Below are 20,710 nucleotides of genomic sequence, written 5' to 3' on the forward strand. Positions count from 1 at the left end.
GTACCAGCAATAATGAAAGTTTTCAAAGGCATGTGCCAAAGTATCTCCAGCTGAGGCAGTGCCAAGTTTCAGACAAATTCACAAGTCAGTTCAGTTGAAGTCTTCAACTGTCAGCAACAACATTAAAAAAGGAGGGAGACAGCTTAAATCATTTACTTTTCAAGTGCTTTGGTCTCATCTGTGTCTAGAGTCTTGGGTCTTTCACTGAAGGCTGTGACTACAGCATGTTTATGGACAAGTTTCAAGGGATAGATAAACTCCCTGAAAACTTACACCAAATGTATGCCTATGTATTTATTCCTCCTTTTTCTCAATTATTCCTGTATTCCTCACTTAGGCAGCATGCTTTTATATTAAAATCCATTAGTGCTAATTTTTCATTGGTACTTACTCTAAAGACTTTATATATGTATTTTGATTCAATCCTCCAACAATATCTTACAGTAGGTACTATTATTCTCATTTTAGAGAAAACTATACCCAAGGCCCCAGAGCTAGTAGGTAGTTCTAGAGGAGAAACCTACAGGTGGCCCATAAACAAAAAAGTTCCCCAAGCTTCACGATCAAAATAGTTCCATTTGGTGGTTTTGTTAGGTTACAGCTTCATCAGGTCTCACTCCAAGATCTAGGACAAACCAGATCAGCCTGAGATTTCAAATAGAAGGATACCTGCTTGTCACTGATCCTTCAAATCAGTTTTACAGGGAGCCATTATACTGCAGTGGGGGAAAATATATTTATAGAACAGGTACTTTATGTACAGTTGTCTTTGAACAATTGGTTAACATGTATTAAATCAACAATTTTCAAAGAAATTTGTTGTTCAGTGAGGAAAATAACCTCACTCCCAGTATACTAACCACCAAAAACTCCTCTAGAACAATGAGTTCTATTGATCATGGCCCACAATAAAAGATAATTTTAAACTGTGATTCAAGATATACATACTTATATACATTTAAAACAAAATTTTCATGAAATACTATTTATTCTGACTACCTACAATGCATTCTGATATTTTCTATTCTGTCTAGCTTTAGTCCAAACTAATCTATTCTGTTCCATTCCATTAGAAGAAATGCAGGTTCTTATCCACTTAATTGATTTCATGATGCCCCAATGGGTTGTAATCTACAGACTGAAAAGCAGTATACTACACATGGAGTTAAATCAAGTAACTCTGCCTGTTCCTTAAAAACAAAGCAAAAAGCATGAGTCTGTTAATGTCTAAATGTTTATAAGCTTTTTTAAAAATCTGTAGAAAAAAAGTTAATGATTTCTTAAAAAACATCAGCAGCTCCGACTTGACCGTGGACATTTTTCCCATTAATGAATGACAGGCAATATGTAAATGTTCTCTTAAGAGCTGCTTGATCTGAACTCAATCAAAAAACTATGAAGCATAAGCCTTTAACAACATCACAGCTCATTCAACAGTTTAATTGGCAATTAGTAATATTTTCAAATAAGGCACAAGCAGCTTTTTATAGGAAATGGTTTTAAAATATTCTCAATCTTTCTTAAGATTAATAAAAATTGCTGAATAATAAAAAATTTATGGTGATAAAAATTAAGACTCGGGGCGCCTGGGTGGCTCAGTTGGTTAAGCATCTGCCTTCAGCTCAGGTCATGATCTCAGGGTCCTGGGATCGAGCCCCGCATCGGGCTCCCTGCTTTGGTGGGGAGCCTACTTCTCCCTCTCCCTGCTGCTCACTCTCTCTCTCTCTCTCTCAAGTAAATAAATAAAATCTTTAAAAAAATTAAGACTCGGGGCGCCTGAGTGGCTCAGTCTGTTAAGCGTCTGCCTTCGGCTCAGGTCATGGTCCCAGGGTCCTGGGATCGGGCCCTGCATCGGGCTCCCTGCTCCGCGGGAAGCCTTCTTCTCCCTCTCCCACTCCCCCTGCTTGTGTTCCCTCTCTCGCTGTCTCTCTCTCTCTCTGTCAATTAAATAAATAAAATCTTTAAAAAAAATTAAAAAAATAAAATAAAATAAAAATAAAAAAATTAAGACTCACAAACCATTTAGATCCTACACTAAAGAAGCTGTTCTAAATACTGTCAGTCTTTTAGTTGATAAAAAAAAAATATTTAACACTTGCCACATGCCAACTGCTATTAATTTAATGAGGCACATGGAAGGAGCACTGACCTATTGCAGAGTCCCACCCCTCCAGATAGCCCACTTGGGGGGAGACGGAGTGCAAACACATGAACAAGAGCTCTGAAGATCATCCACGGAAGTGCTCCAGGGCCGTGCTAGGTGACCACTGCAGGAACTCATGGCGATGACAGTCTTCTAGGACGGTTCTTAGAAATTGAAATCAAATACGCTTTCCAGTAAAACCAACTAGAACATTCTACTTTCAAACCCGTGTACAATTTTTCCTACTTCCCACATCACGATGCCAATAACATGTTCTATTCCCCCTTCAATGTAAAAATTGATGCTTAATGCAATTTAAACCAAGATAATATGGAATAAAGAAAAAGAATCAGAGATACTAAGTAGACTGGGATTCAGGGCTCAGCTCATCCATTTAAAGGGTAAGTCATGTGAGGCAAGTTATTGAACCTCCTGAACTACAGATGCGACATCTGCTTTTTTATCTACTCACATGATCATTGTGAGGATACAGGAAGAGAATGCACGTGAAGGTACTTTGTAAAGGGCCAACAAATGCTGTTATTAACTTTTTTTTTTTTTTTTTAAGCAGAGGAGAAGGGGAGAAGCCGGGGGTGGGGCAGGCAGAGGGAGAAGCAGTCTCCCCACTGAGCAGGGAGCCTTGATGCGGGGCCCAATCCCCGGACCCCAGGATCATGACCCGAGCCGAAGGCAGACACTCAACCCACCGGGCCACCCAGGCGCCCCTGTTATTATTAACTTTTATTAGCATCACTAGACACAGCGAAACTGAGAGGATAAAATATTAACCATATATTAAGACAGTAGAGCATTATAACACTTACCCACTGCTTAAAACAGTACTGTTTGCTTTTCATGTATCAGCTCAGTGAAAACCTACATTATGACCAAATATCTTGAATCCAACCGCTGGTAATAATCAAGTTTCTCCTCAAATCTTGGACACGCTAAGGTTCTCTAATGGTCCTTGGCCAGCAGGAAAAAACAATCTACAGACTGTTAATTAAAGGAAGGGCGAGAGTTCACATCACACCGCACCACCCATGTGGCATGTGGCATATCCATTCTTAGCACTGGCATACCACAAAGTGGTAGCTCTTTCCTAGGGTTCAAAGACAGCCTCTGTGGGGCTGGAGAGGGGGAGCCCTCCCTGTAGCCTCAGCAATGCTGCAGACCAACCAGGCAGACCCATCCAGTTGATACCTGCCACTGGATCTTAGGCTCTGTACATGCCCAAAAGGGCATTCTGGGGTTTTCTGACCAAATGTGTTTCTGCATTCATTTCCATTATAGGCAACTACTCTTTTCAGATAAGAGGCAATGCTAGCGAGTAATGTGAACCTCTGTAACATAAAACCCTGACTTACGTAGGTGTGTTACCCGGACTACACATTTCCTCCTGCTTTAGTTGGTCAATATGCTGACATTAAACTTGACAAGAGGTAGTATGGGATGTCCTCACAAGCCATAAACAAGTTTGTTTTTTAAGGGTCACTTAGAACTTAGGATGTACTTCCGCACATGAATTCACAATGATGTGAACTGTCCGTGTTCTACAGGCCCCCTCCTGCCACCAAGTTGCCCCACTGCCACGGGCAGCATTGCAGAGTATAAACTGTGGTTGCAGAAGGCCAGAGCTGGGCTCAAATCCTGCCTCACCCACCTGCTGTATCATCTCACTCAAGTTTATCCAACCCCTCTGAGTCTAAATTTCTGTAACAATCCAATTGTATTTGGGCATGAAAATTTTTATAGATCAGATGCTTGGTATGAAGGTACTGTGGGTCAGTTCTCCCAACCTTTTTCACAGGAAAGCACCCACAGAAGAGGGTAATACACTCTACCCGGGATAAAATGCTACTCGTGGCTAAAGGTGACCAGCCTACATGGTCCTACCCAGCCACTCTAAGGGCTGAGGAGTCGGTGTCTCTGGCATGCACACCCAAGACATGAGAGTGTGTCAAATCCCAGTGGTGAGGCTCTGATTACCAGTTAATATACATAAAGTGGCCTGGTATGGGGCCAGCAGGTCATTGACAATTTCATCCCATGGGCCTGGGCTCCCACTATGAAATAAAAGGGTGCCTTTGAATTCTCAAAGCCAGGGCGCCTGGGTGGCTCAGTCGCTAAACGTCAGCCTTCAGCTCAGGTCATGATCCCAGGGTCCTGGGATCGAGCCCCACATCAGGCTCCCTGCTCGGCGGGGAGCCTGCTTCTCCCTCTCCCACTCCCCCTGCTTGTGTTCCCTCTCTCGCTGTCTCTCTCTCTGTCAAATAAATAAAATCTTAAAAAAAAAAAAAGAATTCTCAAAGCCCTTTGGACTACATAGTTCCACTTTATGCTATTCCAGAACCAGCTGTGCTCATAACAATGTACGTTTGGGAAACTGCTGATCGCACTTTGGACTGTTGTGATTACTCGTGCCTCCCTGATCTGAACCACAGGAGCAGCTCATGGGATGGGAGGAGGGTATCAAGATGAAGATGTTTAGGTGAAGACGAAGGTGCAGATAAGCATAGAAGCCAAGGTCAGAGGTGACTGAGCACTCACTGTGCCAAGCAATATGTTACCTCCATCTTCATAGCATCTTGGTTTGGTTTTGCTTGAATGAGAGAGCCACACAATTGACTCTGTATATTTAATAAAAAGGCTATCCAGTGAGTTCAAATATCAGCCTCCAGATCCTCCTCTCTGAAGAAGGGGCTAAACTTCAATCAGTGTGGATGAGGGACCAGACCTAGTTCAACTCTGGTCCTCCTTGCTATGTCCCATTTGGACTTCATCACCTTGGCTCAGGCTGGGAAGCTTCCTTCTTCAAAGACATTTTGTTAGTAGGTTATTATTAGCCACAGTTAACAACAACAAGAAATGCAGGCTGAAATTTAGAAAACTTGGCCAAGATCATACACTGGAGTGGTTTTCAAACACCAGGTGCTCTGCTGACGGGGCAGAGGTTCAAGGATGAAGAATTGCCAGGGTGGAGGCTGGGGATGCAAGTGGGGGCATGTCAGAGGAGTGGGGATCGGAGTTGAGATGTGCTCTACATTCTGCAACCTTCAGAGTCTGGGGTGGGAGGGTGAGGCAGAAAGAAGAGCGTCATCCCCCTCCACGCTGCACACAACTGGCTCAGGGGGGCTGGGGAAGAAGAGAGCAGGTGGCGGCAGCAGCTCTGCTTTTCTGGAAAACAAGGAAGCAGTGGGAAGAGGGACCTATACGAACCAAACAGAGTCGGCTGATGAGTCTCTACCACTCAGTGTCTATTTACAGGCCCTGTCAGACCTTATCAGAAGGGAAAAGTCAATCTCCTACAAAACACCGCTTTAGGTTCACTGAAAATCTATTTTTGATATCCTAAATTGATGCTCGATCCTGAATGCTGTTTTTAAAAAATTGTTCAAACATACAAAGAGCATAAAGAGACCTGCACAAAAATCGCTAAATGGGTTCTAAATTCTGCAAAAGCCACATAATGTCAAATAAAGTGTGGAAGAAGATGATGAAGGATAGCACACAGAGTACAACCTGCTTTCATAACTCCGTTTTTCATTTAGTTGCAAGACCTGTTAAGTGTCGAGGAATTAATCCACATATATAATATACTAATTTTGTATACACAAATTCTTTGCAATAGCATGGGGAAAGGTCTCATGAATCATTCGATCTGGAATAGACAACTGGTATAAAATGACACCGAAGATCCTGAAAACCAGGTGGGCCAGGCCAGGAGATCCTGAAAACTCCTTAGCACATATCCAGAATAAATCTGTCTAGCAGTAATGTTAATTCACCCTTCCATTTAGAGTTACATCGGCATAGTTCAAGATAAATGATAAGAAAGGAAGTACCGGGTGATCCTCAAATTGCTAATTTCAATCCAAAATTATTAAAATGGGATATTTTAAACTTAACTTTGCTTTGGTGTTAAATTCAGAGAGAGGGAGAGGAACGTCCACAAAGGAGGTAGATAAAGGATTATTTACCAAACACATACAAGCATACAGTGTTTATGAAAACACATGGTAAAAAAGTACACCAAGAAAACAGAGGCTATTTAATGACATGGAAGGAAAAAGGGATGAAGACAGGGGGAACAGTTCAAAAGCAATTTTTTGGGTTTCAGATACGTATCATGGTAACAAGTAGAAATAAGGACAAATCTTTTGATCTCCTCTGCACACCAGTAGAGATTTATGTAAGGTAGTGTGATTGCATCAGTTCAGCCTTACCCTTGGCCTGACTTTACATTCTGCTGTGGAAATCTTGCTTGGACTGCCCTTATGCACACTGCTCCAGAGAAATCAGCCCTGTGTTGTCAGAAACTGACTTTCAAGTAGGTCCTCTTGGTAATTCCATGTTATGGTAATTCCACAGTTTAGTCAGAAAGCATTTGAAAAGAGTATTAACGTTGGTTGCCTTTTTTCTGATAATGGAGGGTCTTCTGGTTTCCCTTTGGCTTTTAATAGCTTGACCATTTTTGGCCGCCAGTGCACTGTAACAACTAAACTACAGATTTGTCTGTTCTCTCTCTCTCTCTCTCTCCCATTTCCTAGTAACTAATCATGTTAGTGTGCTGTTAGAATAGCATCACTGATTTTTGTTCTTGGCCTGTTATCCTTATGCTTGTAAGGTCATACTTAATTTCTGGATATGTTTTCCTTTTCATTGTTAGAACAGTTGTCACAAGAGGTCAAGGCAAGCATGACAATTAAATTTTACATTTCTGATGCTGAAAAAAAAAAACGGTGCTGTTCTTCCAGAACAGTGTCCTCTTGCATTCTCAATTGAAGGGGCCCCCCTTATTCTACATCTTAGGAACTAGAGGTGGTTAACCTTGCACAGGTTGTGAACCACCCATCACCCTTACTGTTGGAATCAGTGTGCAGTCAAGCTGAGAAGGCACTGTAGCTTTCCAAGTCACTATCTAGGGCATCCATAAGCAGAAGAAAAGAAAACACATTGACTGAAACTCATATCTCATATAAAAATTAATTCAATGGATGACCGACAAGTATAAAACATAATATTATAAAACCTGTAGAAAAAAAAGACAAAAGCAAATCTCTAGGACTTAAGGCTGGGTAAAGGATTAGACTTGACACCAAAAGCATAATCCATAAAAGGAAACACTAATAAATTGAATCGCATCAAAAGTAAAAACTTACGCTCTGCAACAGATGCTGCTAAGAAGAGGAAAACAAAAGCTACAGACTGGGAGAAAAGAGCTACAAACCCTCCATCAAAGGAAGAGTATCTAGAGTGCATAAAGAACTCTCAAAATTCAACAATAAGAAAACAGGCAAAAGACTTATGAAAAGGCACTGCTCTGCAGACGGACAGACAGCTAATAAACACATGAAAAGATGTTCAGCTTCTCTGGTCATTAAAGAAATGCATATTAAACCAGGAGTTATCACTACACATTTATCCAGAATGGCTAAAATAAGAAAAAGTGATAATACCAAATGCTGACGAGGATGTGGAGGAACTGGGTCATTTATGCAATGCTGATGGGAAGGCATGTAAAGTAGTACAGCCACTCTGGAAGAGGGGATGGCAGTTTCTTACAAAATTAAACATGCACTTAACATCTGACCCAGCAATTCCACTCTCGGGCATTTATCCCAGAAAAATTAAAACTTATATTTACACAAAAACTTGTACACAAATGATCCTAGTGGTTTGATTTGTAATAGCTCCAAATTGGATATAACCCAAAAGTCCTTTAATGGGCGAATATTTAGAAAATTGTGATACAGGCATACCATGGAACACTACTCAGCAATAAATCAGAACTATTGATATATGAGACATCTTTTTTTTTTTTTGCTGAGACATGCAGAGAATTTTTATTTATCACGTATGTTAATTCTTATATTTACTTGCAGAACAGATTCACAGAGAGAAGTGCAGGCAAGGCATTAGTAGGGTTCAAGGATCTAGCGCAGCATCTAGTACACTGTAGTTGGTTCTATAAGGGTTTGTCATATTTCTCAAATGCCAACTTTTGGTACAGTAAACTGTCAGTCACTTTTATGTAGATGCCTTTTTTGGATTGCTATTACACTACATTTCTGCCAATTAAGGATTTCATGCCATATTTTTTTGTGTTTTTTTGTGTGTGTGGTTTTTTTTGTATTTTTTTTGTTTGTTTTCAGTTATCTTTTGAGGTTAGGTGGTAGGGCCCCATCCCTCTCCCCCCCACAACAGAATAGTATTCTTATTAGAAGTTCCTAAGACCAGGCAATTCCAGCATGCAAAGTGTGATAGGACATAGCCGGGAAGATGAGAAACTGTAGCCATCATCTAGGGATAATATATGCCATCGCTGTTGCTCCTTGCAGCTTGCGGGTCCTCTTCGTCACCCTCTACATTAAACCCATTAACATGCAGGATCCTCATCTGCTTCACAATGGTGCTTTTACCAGATTCTCTGGCACCCAGCAGCAGCAGGCGGTGCATGGCCCGGTAGACCTGCTTGTCCTTCTGCAGCTGCTTCTCGATCTTTTTGTTGGCCTCGCGCTGCGCCTTCTCCTCGTTGCGCTGGTCCTCGGTCTTACTGTTTCCGAGGCAGCCCATGGCGGCGGCGGCGGGGCGCAGGGCCAATATATGAGACATCTTGAACAGATCTCAAGTGCTATGCTCTGAATGTTTGTGTACCCCCAAAATTCATATGTTCAAACATAATGCCAAATGTGATGGTGTTGGGAGGTGGAGTCTTTGGGGAGTGATTAAGTCATGAGGGTGGTGTCTTCATGAATGGGATTAGTGCCCTTATAAAAGAGGTATGAGAAAGCTCCTTGCCCCTTCTGCCATATAAGGTTAGAGCAAGAAGAGGGCCTTATATGAACCAGGAAGTGGCTTCTCACCAGACACAGAACCTGGCACCACTGTCTTAGACTTGCAACCTCCAGAACTCTGAGAAATACAGTTCTGTTGTTTATAAGCCATGTAGTCTGTGGTGTTTTGTTACAGCGATCTGAGTGGGCTAAAACATCAGGGAACAGCACTAAATGAAAAAAAATCTAATCTCAGAGGGTTACAGGTTATATGATTCCATTTATATAATATTTCTGAAATGACACATTACAGAGCTTGAGAACAGATTCGTGGTTGTCAGGGGTGGCAAGTAGAGGGAAGGAAGTGAATGCAGCTACAAAAGGGTACCACATGAAACCTATTTGATTTCTATCTTGATCGTGATATAGCCACACAACTCTATACATGTGATGCAATTACATGGAACTAGATACACACAAATACACAAATGAATGCTTGTAAACCTGGTGAAATCTGAATCAGGTTGGTGGATTGCATCAATGTCAATTTCTTAGTTGCCATATTATAGGACAGTTGCATAAGGTGCTCCCACTGTTGGAAACTGGATGAAGGGTGCAGGGTAGCTCTCGGTAATATATCCTACAACTATATGTGAATCTATAACTATCTTAAAATAAAGCATTTTTAAAGATTACTATCTAGTTCTTATTTATTCTAGGTGCCCTCTTTCTAATGTTCCACCCATTAGATGCCTGATTTCTTCTTTCCCCAATCTTCCTACTCTGTAGTCTTAATAATGGAAAATATCGCACTACAATTAGTCGTTTAACTCTTGCTTTCCAAAAACTCTTACAGTTTACTATTACTAACTGGGGCATACCAATATTCGAATACTGACTCTTAAGCTGCATGAAATGGATGAAATGCTTTCTGAGTCTTAGTTACCTCACTGGTAAAATAGGGGGAAATGTAGGTTAGGTTTATTGTGAAGATAAATAAAATAATAAGTAAAGAACTTTATACATAGTAGTTCCTTAAAAGTTCATTTCCTTCCTTTTCCTATTAACAGTCTAAAACCTAGCTTAATTTCTGGATAAAAAATACCAACAAAAAACTTTGGTTTTTAGTTTCCAAGGCTTACATTTGGAAAACAAGAAATGCATCTTTAACAAGCACAGACTGGGGATGTGGTGAGGCTGAATCCAGTTCTTAGAAATATTTCAATTTAAGAGACCATAATGATAATTTTAAGCCTATGTGTTCTCACTTCGAGTTTGAACACATTCTATCAAAATGGTGTTTTAGCATATCATGCCCTTTATTATGATGAGTACCTGCCCAATATATGGCTAAATCCGTAAAGAGTAACTGATCATCTATTAGATTACATCTATTCACAAACCAACAACTGTATATATGTTGGATGAGTTCAGCTTTAGTAATGACATGAACTCCAATGGTAGAATTTCATCCATTCCATCTACTTACAAAAATACTTTTCAGTAACAGACTCCCAACAAGGTAATAAGCTTAAAATATGTCATAGATTTTTAGTTATAGCTAAACCAAGTAAGCTATGAGAGAAGCAGGAACTAAGCATTTGGGATCTAAGATTCAATGTAGGTTGCTAAATGTGGGATCCCAAGCAACATGCAGCTCAGTGCGTAATGATGGTGCGAGATCCCCTGGGCAGCACCGGCCTGAGAGAACTGTCAAAGATGGAAAGACGAGAACCGAATGTTCTTCCTCTACTGCGAGTAAGAAAAAGGATGAAAACAAAGCGCAATTTAACTTCTCCTGGACACCTGCTTTATGAACACTCGCCAAACACAGAATGCCAACTAATACTTGAGGACAAAGTCCCCCCACAAACATTTAAATACTGATAATAATTTTGCAAAGCAATGCTTACCGAGCAAAATAACTTTGTTTCCGTTCCTTCTTCTCTTCCTTGGTATCCATAATACACAATCAAAATGCAAAGTATTTGGAAAAGTCCTTCTTTTAAATCAGTGAATCATAACCCTATAATAAAAAAACAACAAAGTGACTGTAAATTAGGAAGTTTATAACAGCCAAGATGAAGAATAAAACAGAGTGGAGCTACATGGCCCGCCATGAACGGAAGATAAACTTGAACCAGTAAATGTAGTCACATGAGTAATACATGAAATGCAAATGTCCATGGCGGGGGGGGGGGGGTTTATAACCTACCATCAGGATGGAAGTGTTAAACTAAAATAAAAGGTGGCTGGAAAATTAGACTGAAGTATTTTCCTTACAATTAACAATTATTTCGAAATGTGCTAAAATGAAAACCACTGATTTTTTTTGAAGATTTTAGGCTGCCGATGCAGCCTAAATTTACAAATTCACTTTTTATAGGTAATTGATCATGAATAGGTCTCATACATAATTATGAAAAACGGATCACTTACGCATTTTACGAGAATGTTCTTTCTTTAAAAATAACATCAGTGTTCTATTTTATTTTCGGAAACATGCCAGCGACTACATCCCACTCGAGCAAATGTGGAAATGAAAGTATAAAGCCTCAGGAAGCTATTCTTCAAAATGGCTTTATAGGCTTGCTCTGCCCTCCCCACCCTACTACCCTCACCTATGCTTCCCAGGAGCGTTTGCTTAAACCTGTAATAAAAGGTTGTCTCCAGATCAATCTTCCTTAAATACCACTTTCATCATGCCACTCCCCTGCTCAAAAATTTCCAGTGTCTACTTTGTGCCTGATTCACTCAAATTTTCTGCAAAGCATTAACCTTCCCTAAAATCTATCCTCTCATCCTGAGGGGTATCAAAGTAAAAGCAAAGAATGTTCATCAATCAAAATTATTTGCTAATTCAATTCAATGAACAATTTTTAAAAAAGATTTTAAAGTAATCTCTACACCCAGTGCGGGGCTTGAATCCACAACTCCAAGGTCAACAGCCACTGCTCTACTGAGTAAGCCAGCCACGTGCCCCTTCAACAAACAATTTAATTCACAATACACATTCCATGGAAGGTACTACGATAAGTATCAGAGACCAAAGATGAAGAAGCCACGGTATTTGCCCTAACAGAGTTTACTGTCTTACAAGGGAGATGTTTAGGATTTGAGATCAATGGGATACCGACTGCTGTGGAGGAGGCACAGGTGCCATGAGAGCCCAGAGGAAGAACACTCGGCCTCATGCACGGCCCACCCCACGTACTCCCCATGCACACGACGATTAGAAGGATGAGTATGGATTTCCTGCTGAAAGGGTACAGGGAAGCAGGTCTAGCATGCACAACACAAGAAGACATGATACTTCTCTGCTGCTCCAGGATTAACCGTGAAGCAGGGCAATGGAGGAAGACATGGGCAGGATTAGGGTCATGGCAGGCCTTTTCTGTCACACGAAAGAGCTTGATCTTAATCCCAGCTATGCATTATGTGCCGCCTGCCCCTTCGTGGCTCCTGTGTCAGACATCACCAAGCAATAGGGCCGCACTCGCTTACAGACATTACCAAACTGATCAACAGGAGATAAAACCAATTTTCTCATCCCTGATGTACGTGAAAGGAAGTCACCAAAGCGTTTTACACGAGGGACTGTGATACACCCACACTGGAAGGAGGGACTTGAGAGGGTTGAGTCAGCGTGAAATAGAGCTGTTAGGAAGAAATTATAGCAAAACTAGTTCCGAGAGGAGGGCCCACATTTAGGCAGCAGTATCCAACATAGAAAGAGCAGGGATGCGCTCAAGAAATATTTAGGAGGCAAATGAGTCAAGGTCTGGTGACTCATTCAGTGTGGACAACCTCAGAGAGGGGAGATGAAGAATGCCCTCCAGGCTTCTGCTGCAGGGGCTGCATAGAGAGTGACACCACAGAGAGAACACAGTCAACATGAGGGGGGCAAACCGGGTGTGGGTCAGGGCGCAGACACAGGTAAAGAACAGGGTTTGGACACACTGCCTTCGAGGTGCCTGTGGGACAGTCAGCTGGAGACATTCACCAGATGTTTGATTTTGCTGACAACACGAATGTGGTGAGGGCTGCGGCAAAAGATTTAGAAGTTATCAGCATATGGTTGTGGTTAAGTCAAAAAAAAGAAAAGCAAGCAAGCAGGAATACGATGATAACACCCTGCAAACGTGACAGCCGTGCGCAAAGCCCTCCATGGGAACAACAGGGACAGTCTGACTGACTGCTTTACCTCCATGTCCTTCATGTGCCCTCTGCTCTCGAGGACTTTATCACCCAGTAGGGAAAATAAGATGTATGCAAAACACTAAAACGCAAGGTAGTAACTTGGAGTTGTCCGAAGAAAGGTAGTAAGAATACAGAAGACACAAAGTTCACTTTTGATTGAGGTGATAAAGTAAGTCTTTCAGGGCAGTGAGGATTTCAGTAGGTAAAAAGAAGAGGGAGAGCATTCCAGAAAGAGGGACCAGCTGGGCGTAGGTATGGACAGAAAAAGAACAAGGCACGTTCAGGCAGGAAGGACAGAGTGGCTACCAGGTAAGAAAAGGGAACCAATCATAATGCCTGCCTACCAGAAGTTACTTACTTCAACATATTATCCACATGTTATCTCTTTTAATCTTTACAACCACCCTGTAAGTACGGTACCCTTATTTTCACTAAATGGAGGCTGAGAGATACTAATTTCCCTAGTTCCACAGCACCAGCTGTGGTGGAGCAAGGATTTAAATCCAGTCTGGTGCACGCTTCAATGCCTTTCAATAACCTTTGGAGCCAGAAATATTTGGAAATGAGTGAGGAAAAGCAGTCTAGAATCAACAGTGCCCAATGCCTCGGTGCAGAATCTGCAGATCAGAGCAAATGTAGCTGGGTGTGGGGGGAGGGGGTCCCTGAGCCCTCCAGCAGAACTGCACCAGCAGAGGGGTAGGAGTAGAAGCCATGCCTCAAGGAATGAGCATTCATTCAAGAAGTTGGGTGATGAAAGAAAGACGAAAAAGAAAAGACAGTGGTGTCCAACTCTCCCGAGAGCTCAGTCACACTGTGGCCTGAACCCAGTGGGGGTCCCTTCACCACCCCCCCATGGGGTCCTTTCACCACCTCCCCCCCCCCCGCCACTGACCCCCGCACCTTGATCCTTACTCTTTCTCCAAGCTTCAAGGGACTTGGCTACACTCCTCCATCTGACCAGACCTAGCACAAGGCCCAGTTCTGCTCTACAGCCTTCCCTGACCACTTGTGTGCTCTCCTTTCTCTTCCTTAGGAGCTTATTTCACAGGTCACTGAATACTTACCATGAAGCTCTGAGTCATCCGCTGTGTGACACCGCTGCTTCACTTAGCCTCCTCAGCCACAAACCAAAAGCGCCTTCAGGTCAAAAACCACCGTGTTTCACAATTTCCTTTTACTTCCCTAAATACCTAACCCAGAACTAGGTAGTGAATCCACATAAAAGCTAAGCAAGGAATTAATCCAGGCTTGGGGTAAGGTCAATTAGTATGGCAGACTGATATACATCCAAGAATTCTCCCCTCCCTCTCAATTAAGAATAACTTGGAGGCAAAAAAATAATAACAACAACTTGGGGGTGAGGGATATAGATGCAAAGCAGTTTCTCTCTCTCTCAGACACCAGAAAGGATGAGAATCCCTGATCTGGGCCAGGTGGTTTATTTTAAAGTTCCTCTCCTGCATGCCACCATATGTGATGATCCCTGTTTATTAGATTTCTCCTCATGAATAAAAATGAAGTCATAACAATCTAATTGGAAAATTTTTATATTGCAAGCTGAGCCAGAAACTAATATTTGGTTCTAGTGGAAAAATATTGACAAAAATAAGCACAGGAGAAAAAGATTAAATGATCCAAGAACTGACATCTGGTGCTGCTGTGTCTGTTTAGAACTTGCGAAGCTTTTTTTTTTTTTAATATTCTATTTGATAAAGAAAAAATATACTAATCTTTGATTTCTTTTAAATTTCTGGGAATTTTTGTATTCCTTAAACAAGACATATGCAGTCCTTTCAGATCTAGACGCACCAAGAGATTAACCAGGAAGAGAACAGCAAAGGATGCTATAAAAATGATTTGCACAGAGGACCGCATAGCAGCCTTCATGCTTCACTGAAGGACCAGAGCTCCTTAAATCAATCTCTAATGGGAACTGCATTTTCCATTATAAGTGGTTATAATGGGCTTCTTAAAAGCCCTTCTTTCATTTAATGTTGACTTTTCTTCACATCAATAAACTCTAGACTCATCCAAACACTGAATTACAAGTCTCCTGCATTTACGGCACATTACAGATCAAAAAGAATTTCAGGAGGGAAGCACAAGATGAATCTATCTACATGTTTCTTTTTGTGATCTTAAATCAGGATGGTCAATTTAAACCTAAATTCAGTTCATTATGCAAATAAAAGGCACCTACAAAATCCTTACCTTGTAAGCGCTGTGTTGAAGACAAAATATTTACTGTTATTACCTGTAAAGTGCTCCCTGTTTGAGACCATGGTGCCACTCAGAAAGAATTTAAGCACAGAGCGACAAGAGACTTCCGAAGTACATCAAACCAGCATGGACCCACAGAGCCCAGGGTGGCTTTCTGGCTTCGCATCTAACACCTTGCAGCTCCTTGCACATTCAGGTATAACCAGTCTGGACTAGAAAAACACCAGTGTACTTATGATGTCCATCAATTGTTTTCCCCACAATATGTTTCCTGTTATACAAATGAAATAATGACAACAACATGCTTTGAGGCTTGGTCACACTAAGTTTGGGCCCTTGGGGGACAGACCAAACTGGACCTTCCTATGCAGATATTTCCTCCTCAAAAATACTTATACTTCTACAGAAATAGAAGAGGTGTTCCATGTTTCTCAAAGCCACGATCATCTAAACAAAGGAAGGATATTCAAATTTCAGCATTAACCAAGGTCTGAATTTGAATTCTTTAACAGGAAACCTGGGAAGAAAGACATAGCAACAGATACAAAAGGGTGCCACAAACACATAAGGGGAGCAACCAGGGGATAATGTCCCCAAGTAGACAAATGTGTGTCACAAAACCAAAACAACAGAAAACAGCACATAGAACAGAACCAAGAGTTAAAAAGTTATGCCTGAATCAAGGAGATGATCAAGGACAGGCCAATGGTCTCTGTTATTTGGGAAAATGGGGCAAAGCCAATGGATGGCAAAATGAATGGAGAACTCATCAGCTCTTATTCCACTACTCATCGCCTAAGGAACTAGAATTAGCTGAAGAGAATTAAACAAATGTTTCATTTAAGACAAATACAGAGAGGGGCGCGTGGCTGGCTTAGTCAGTAGAGCATGCAACTCTTCATCTTGGGGTCCTGAGTTCGAGCCCCACACTGGGTGTAGAGTTTACTTAAAAAGAAAAAAAGGGAGAAGTAGATTTCATCAAAGCTCCTGGATGTTTTTTTTTTTTTTTTTAAGATTTATTTATTTATTTGAGAGAGAGAGAGCACAAGCAGAGGGGAGGGGTAGAAGGAGAAGCAGACTCCCCGAGCAGGGAACCTGATGCAGGACTTGATCCTAGGACCCTGGGATCATGACCTGAGCCAAAGGCAGACGCTTAACCGACTGAGCCACCCAGACACCCAAAACTCCCAGATACTTTAAATGAAGACCCATCTCTAGGCTAGTTAGATCATTTTATATGTTTCATCTAAGAAGAGAATGTGCATATGAGATTTCTAAAAAGTCACCTGTAGGGTCAAGAATTATCAAAGATGTGGAAAGTGCCAGCAGTCTGACAATGGGCAAATACATTTTAATTTTCAACAAAAGTTAGAAAAGGGATTGTGTTAAATTACACACTGCAGATCATTACAGAGATTCCCAGCAAAACTGTAGAACTGATCATGACAGGCAGGTTGGCCAGGACTTGGAATAAGAGGCAGTGAAACCTGGGATGGACACTGTTTACAGAAAACTAACCACTCAGCAGAACAAAAATAAACGAGCAGACCCCTTTTTCAAGCCTCTACCTTGGACCAAGTACTCTGCTGGAGTTAAAATATGAAGACAGCATTCATGGGCCAAGAAGCTCAGGTGGAACAGGCAAGCGAAGCCCATCACCTGGTACAACAAGTGGCAAGTCCTCTGATATTGGCAGAGCACAGAGGGAAGCTACTAACTGCTAAGAAGGGAAGGAGAGTCAAGGCAACTTCACAGGTGACACCAGAGCTGGATGTTTCCCCAACAATGCAAGCAGAAGAGGTTGGGCTCACTAGGCAGACTGAGGCTGTGCGAGCCATCATCAGGCAATGTGTGGTCCCCAGAGAATCCTGAGTGGTCTGGGATGGCTGGAGTGCAGAGCTGGTGGAGGGGAGGAAGTTCAGCAAGTGGGGGCTTACTCACATTACACTGACCTAATTTCCCTCTTGGACAGAGCTACTAGTCTCATACATTAAGGAAATGAAGTAAAATACAATATAACTGTACTTAAAAGCATTTGATAAGTTTCTCTTGATCTGCTTATGGATAAGATGGAGAAATGTGGGCTGGACATGGGTGGATGCTTCGATGATTACATGGATAAAGAAAAGTACTGAACCACTGTACCAAGAGGTATGAGCTGACCAACTGACCTCAATCCAGAGCCAGGAGCTGACCTCCATCTTCAGCCTGGAGGGTGGATACTAATAGCTTAATGCAGTATTTGTTCTTAGCCCCTCTCCTCATCAGTAGATTTACCACTGACCTGAAGGACAATAGGGACCTCCTTATTAGACTTTTGGAAGAGGGATAAATAATATCCCGGGATAATAGCATTTGGATTCAGACAGATCTCAGCTATCTGTAGGAAGGTGGAATTTACCCCATATGAACCTGAGGTTCTTTATCTGGGTGGTGAGCTAAGGAATGAGAGAGACAGAGCTTAGCATTAGCACAAGTGAATATGACCTGCAGTCTTAGGTGAGAGTAAGCTCCATACACCCAGTAGTGATATTCTACCGCCCTTCCTTCCAAAAACAAAACAAAACAAAAAACCAAACAACTTAACCCAGAATAAAAAAGATTATGATGGTCTGTGCCACCCTTCTTGAGGATTAGAATATATCAAGATGATTTCATTTAACTCTAGCTCTTACACTAAAGGAGAAATATAAGGAAAGTGGAGCAACCAGGATGGTTAAGTGACATCAAACCAAGTTTTTAGATTAATAGTCAAAGGAGCTGGTCAGGGTTCATCTGCAAAGAGTTGGAGTGAACTGATCTATTTTCAAATATCTGAAAGATCTTATCTGGTCATGGATTTAGGCTTGTACCAGGAGACCTTTGATGGGAACACCTGGGACCAGACATTAGATATGGAGGCAGATGGGTTTTGGCTCAACAGAAGGAAGAACTGTCTTACAGAGAGATGCAAACAGCTGATAGGGGGGCTTCCTAATCTCCAAAAGTGACTGAGCACAAGCTGAATAACCATTTCATGAGATGGCTATAGACCAGCAGTTCTCAACCTTATCAAAATCAACACCCCTCCTCTAAATAAGTAGGTATTTCATAATATGCCCTTTATAATATTGAAATGAATTTCATAGCTAATATAACCTACTTACACACTTAATTTTATGAAATCAATATAATGCCCCAAAGGAAAGTCATTTATAACAGGTATTTCAATAAGCAAATTTTCAGGCACAAGTTTACTAAAAGACATAATGAAATACTCAGATGCTTGCACCTACTTCTATAGGGCAATTTCAGCTATAGGAGAAGTGGGATCAGAAACTATTTCATTGGGGCACCTGGGTGGCTCAGTCGCTAAGGGTCTGCCTTCGGCTCAGGTCATGATCCCGGGGTCCTGGGATCGAGCCCTGCATCGGGCTCCCTGCTCGGCGAGAAGCCTGCTTCTCCCTCTCCCGCTCCCCCTGCTCGTGTTCCCTCTCTCACTGTGTCTCTCTCTCTGTCAAATAAATAAATAAAATCTTTAAAAAAAAAAAGAAAAGAAACTATTTCATTACAAACGAGAAGTATAGGAAAATGAAAAAGCAGAGGTGAGGGGGATAGGAGGGGGTGTGTAATGCGAGGGTCGGGTGCAGAGAACATTAGAATAGAAACTAGTGGGGCGCCTGGGTGACTCAGTCGTTAAGCGCCTGCCTTCAGCTCAGGTCAGGATCCCAGGGTCCTGGGATCAAGCCCCGCATTGGGCTTCCTACTTCCTGCTCTGTAGGAAGCCTGCTTCTCCCTCTTCCACTCTTCCTGCTTGCATTCCCTCTCTCGCTGTGTCTCTCTCTGTCAAATAAATAAAATCTCTAAAAAAAAAAATAAATAAAGAAAGAATAGAAACTAGTGCTATAAAGAATAATTGACTATTTCTAAACACGGTAATTTAAAGCTATTCTCTTTTCTTGAGAATGTCCCAATAAATATTCACATAGGTCCTACAGAAGATAGAAAATTCCTGAGTGTAAGGGACAATTCCTTGTTGTCTAGAACTGTCCTGCTCATTACAGGCCATTTGACACTTCTGCATCTCCCCCAAATAAATGCCAGTAGTGCCCCCCTCCCCCAATATCCACGGGAAACAAACTGCATCCTGCCCCGGGGCGGGGGGGGATACTAAACTCATTGAGAACTACTATTATAGAGGAAAGTCAAGCTCAGTGGGGAAACTAATATTTAAATTTTTTAAATTAAAAATGTTTAATTTCAAAAATTCCTTCAAAACTGAGATTATATAAACTCCACACACGGGAAGTTCTCTGTTCCCAAGATGCCCGTGCTTCACCTGACCTCTCTGAACCGTGCTATTAGGCATCGCAGCACCAATGAAGCAGGACAGGCCTGGTTAACATCCAGACTCCAGCATCTCTGAAGTATGTAACTTTGGGCAATCTATGCAGCTTTCCTGGTCCTCAGCGTCTTTATCTGGAAAGCGCTGTTTTAAGAGATTAAATGCGTCCCAAAGGTGTCTATAGCGTCTAGTGCCCCATGGAACAGAAAATTCTCTCCAGCGAACCCAAATGTTCAAGTATTCACACAAATGATACCTACCTTCAATAACACCTGAAGAGCTAGCTTCAAATTTGCCCCAAACAGAAAAAAATCATATCAGAAACTAACTGAAGCCAGGCAGCTCCAGGGATATAAGGATGACAGCAATCAGCAACAGTTAAACGTTTAGCGAACATTAACCGTCAAGTTTTCTGGTCGATGCTGTTACACTGTTTAATCTTTATGACTGTATGAGGGAGTTAATAGTCTTCACCCATTTCAGATAAAGAATCTGAAGTTCAGAAAGTTTAAAGAACTTAATCAAGGTCAAACAGCCATAGAGTGAGAGCCAGAATAATTAGCTTTACCTGATGCCAAAGTCAAACCCACTAATAATGGCCTCTAATGCTAGGCTAGATCTCTACACAGAATTTTCATTTCAACTGCCTGGTTCTTCCTGCATTTACCCACCATTAAAAGAACAAGAGGGTGAACACCAGCTTTTTGGCCAATTGTCTTCTAGGATGTAAATCCTGAACTGTATTCAGGCTAGTCACTACTACTCATTAATAAAAGTACTGCAGCAAACACGTCCATGCATTCAGTAAATATTTACTGCACTGAATTAGACTTTCAAAGAGCTAACTGGAAAGAACATTCCCTTAATTCACTAAACTAAATGAATTCTCTCTTAAGTCTTAAGGACAGAAGTAATGACATAACTTTGAATACGCCAGAAATATTTCTTAGCAGTTGACCTTTCATTTGTTTGTTATGAAATGTAATCTTCTGCCAATCCAATTAATTTTCCACTGAATGTTAGTAAAGACAGAGAATCAACAAATGG

General features: G+C 41.5%; 2 protein-coding genes across 11 annotated transcripts in view; both read right to left on the reverse strand.

Moving 5' to 3' along the window:
• Positions 1-20,710, reverse strand: part of NCOA7 (nuclear receptor coactivator 7) — a 158,366-nt gene that overhangs the window by 114,143 nt on the left and 23,513 nt on the right. For all 10 annotated transcript variants that reach the window (XM_027603595.1, XM_027603594.1, XM_027603596.1 and 7 more), the window contains one exon: positions 10,833-10,945. In XM_027603595.1, coding sequence (XP_027459396.1) covers positions 10,833-10,882 — 50 coding nt within the window. In that variant the 5' untranslated portion in view covers positions 10,883-10,945. The remainder of the gene's footprint in view (positions 1-10,832; positions 10,946-20,710) is intronic.
• Positions 7,959-9,147, reverse strand: LOC113927626 (guanine nucleotide-binding protein G(s) subunit alpha-like). Its single transcript, XM_035728678.1, has one exon. It carries the CDS (start codon positions 8,756-8,758, stop codon positions 8,447-8,449), a length of 312 nt encoding a protein of 103 aa, XP_035584571.1. The 5' UTR covers positions 8,759-9,147; the 3' UTR covers positions 7,959-8,446.

The sequence above is a fragment of the Zalophus californianus genome, chromosome 7 (genome assembly GCF_009762305.2).
Source record: "Zalophus californianus isolate mZalCal1 chromosome 7, mZalCal1.pri.v2, whole genome shotgun sequence".
Lineage (NCBI taxonomy): Eukaryota > Metazoa > Chordata > Mammalia > Carnivora > Otariidae > Zalophus > Zalophus californianus.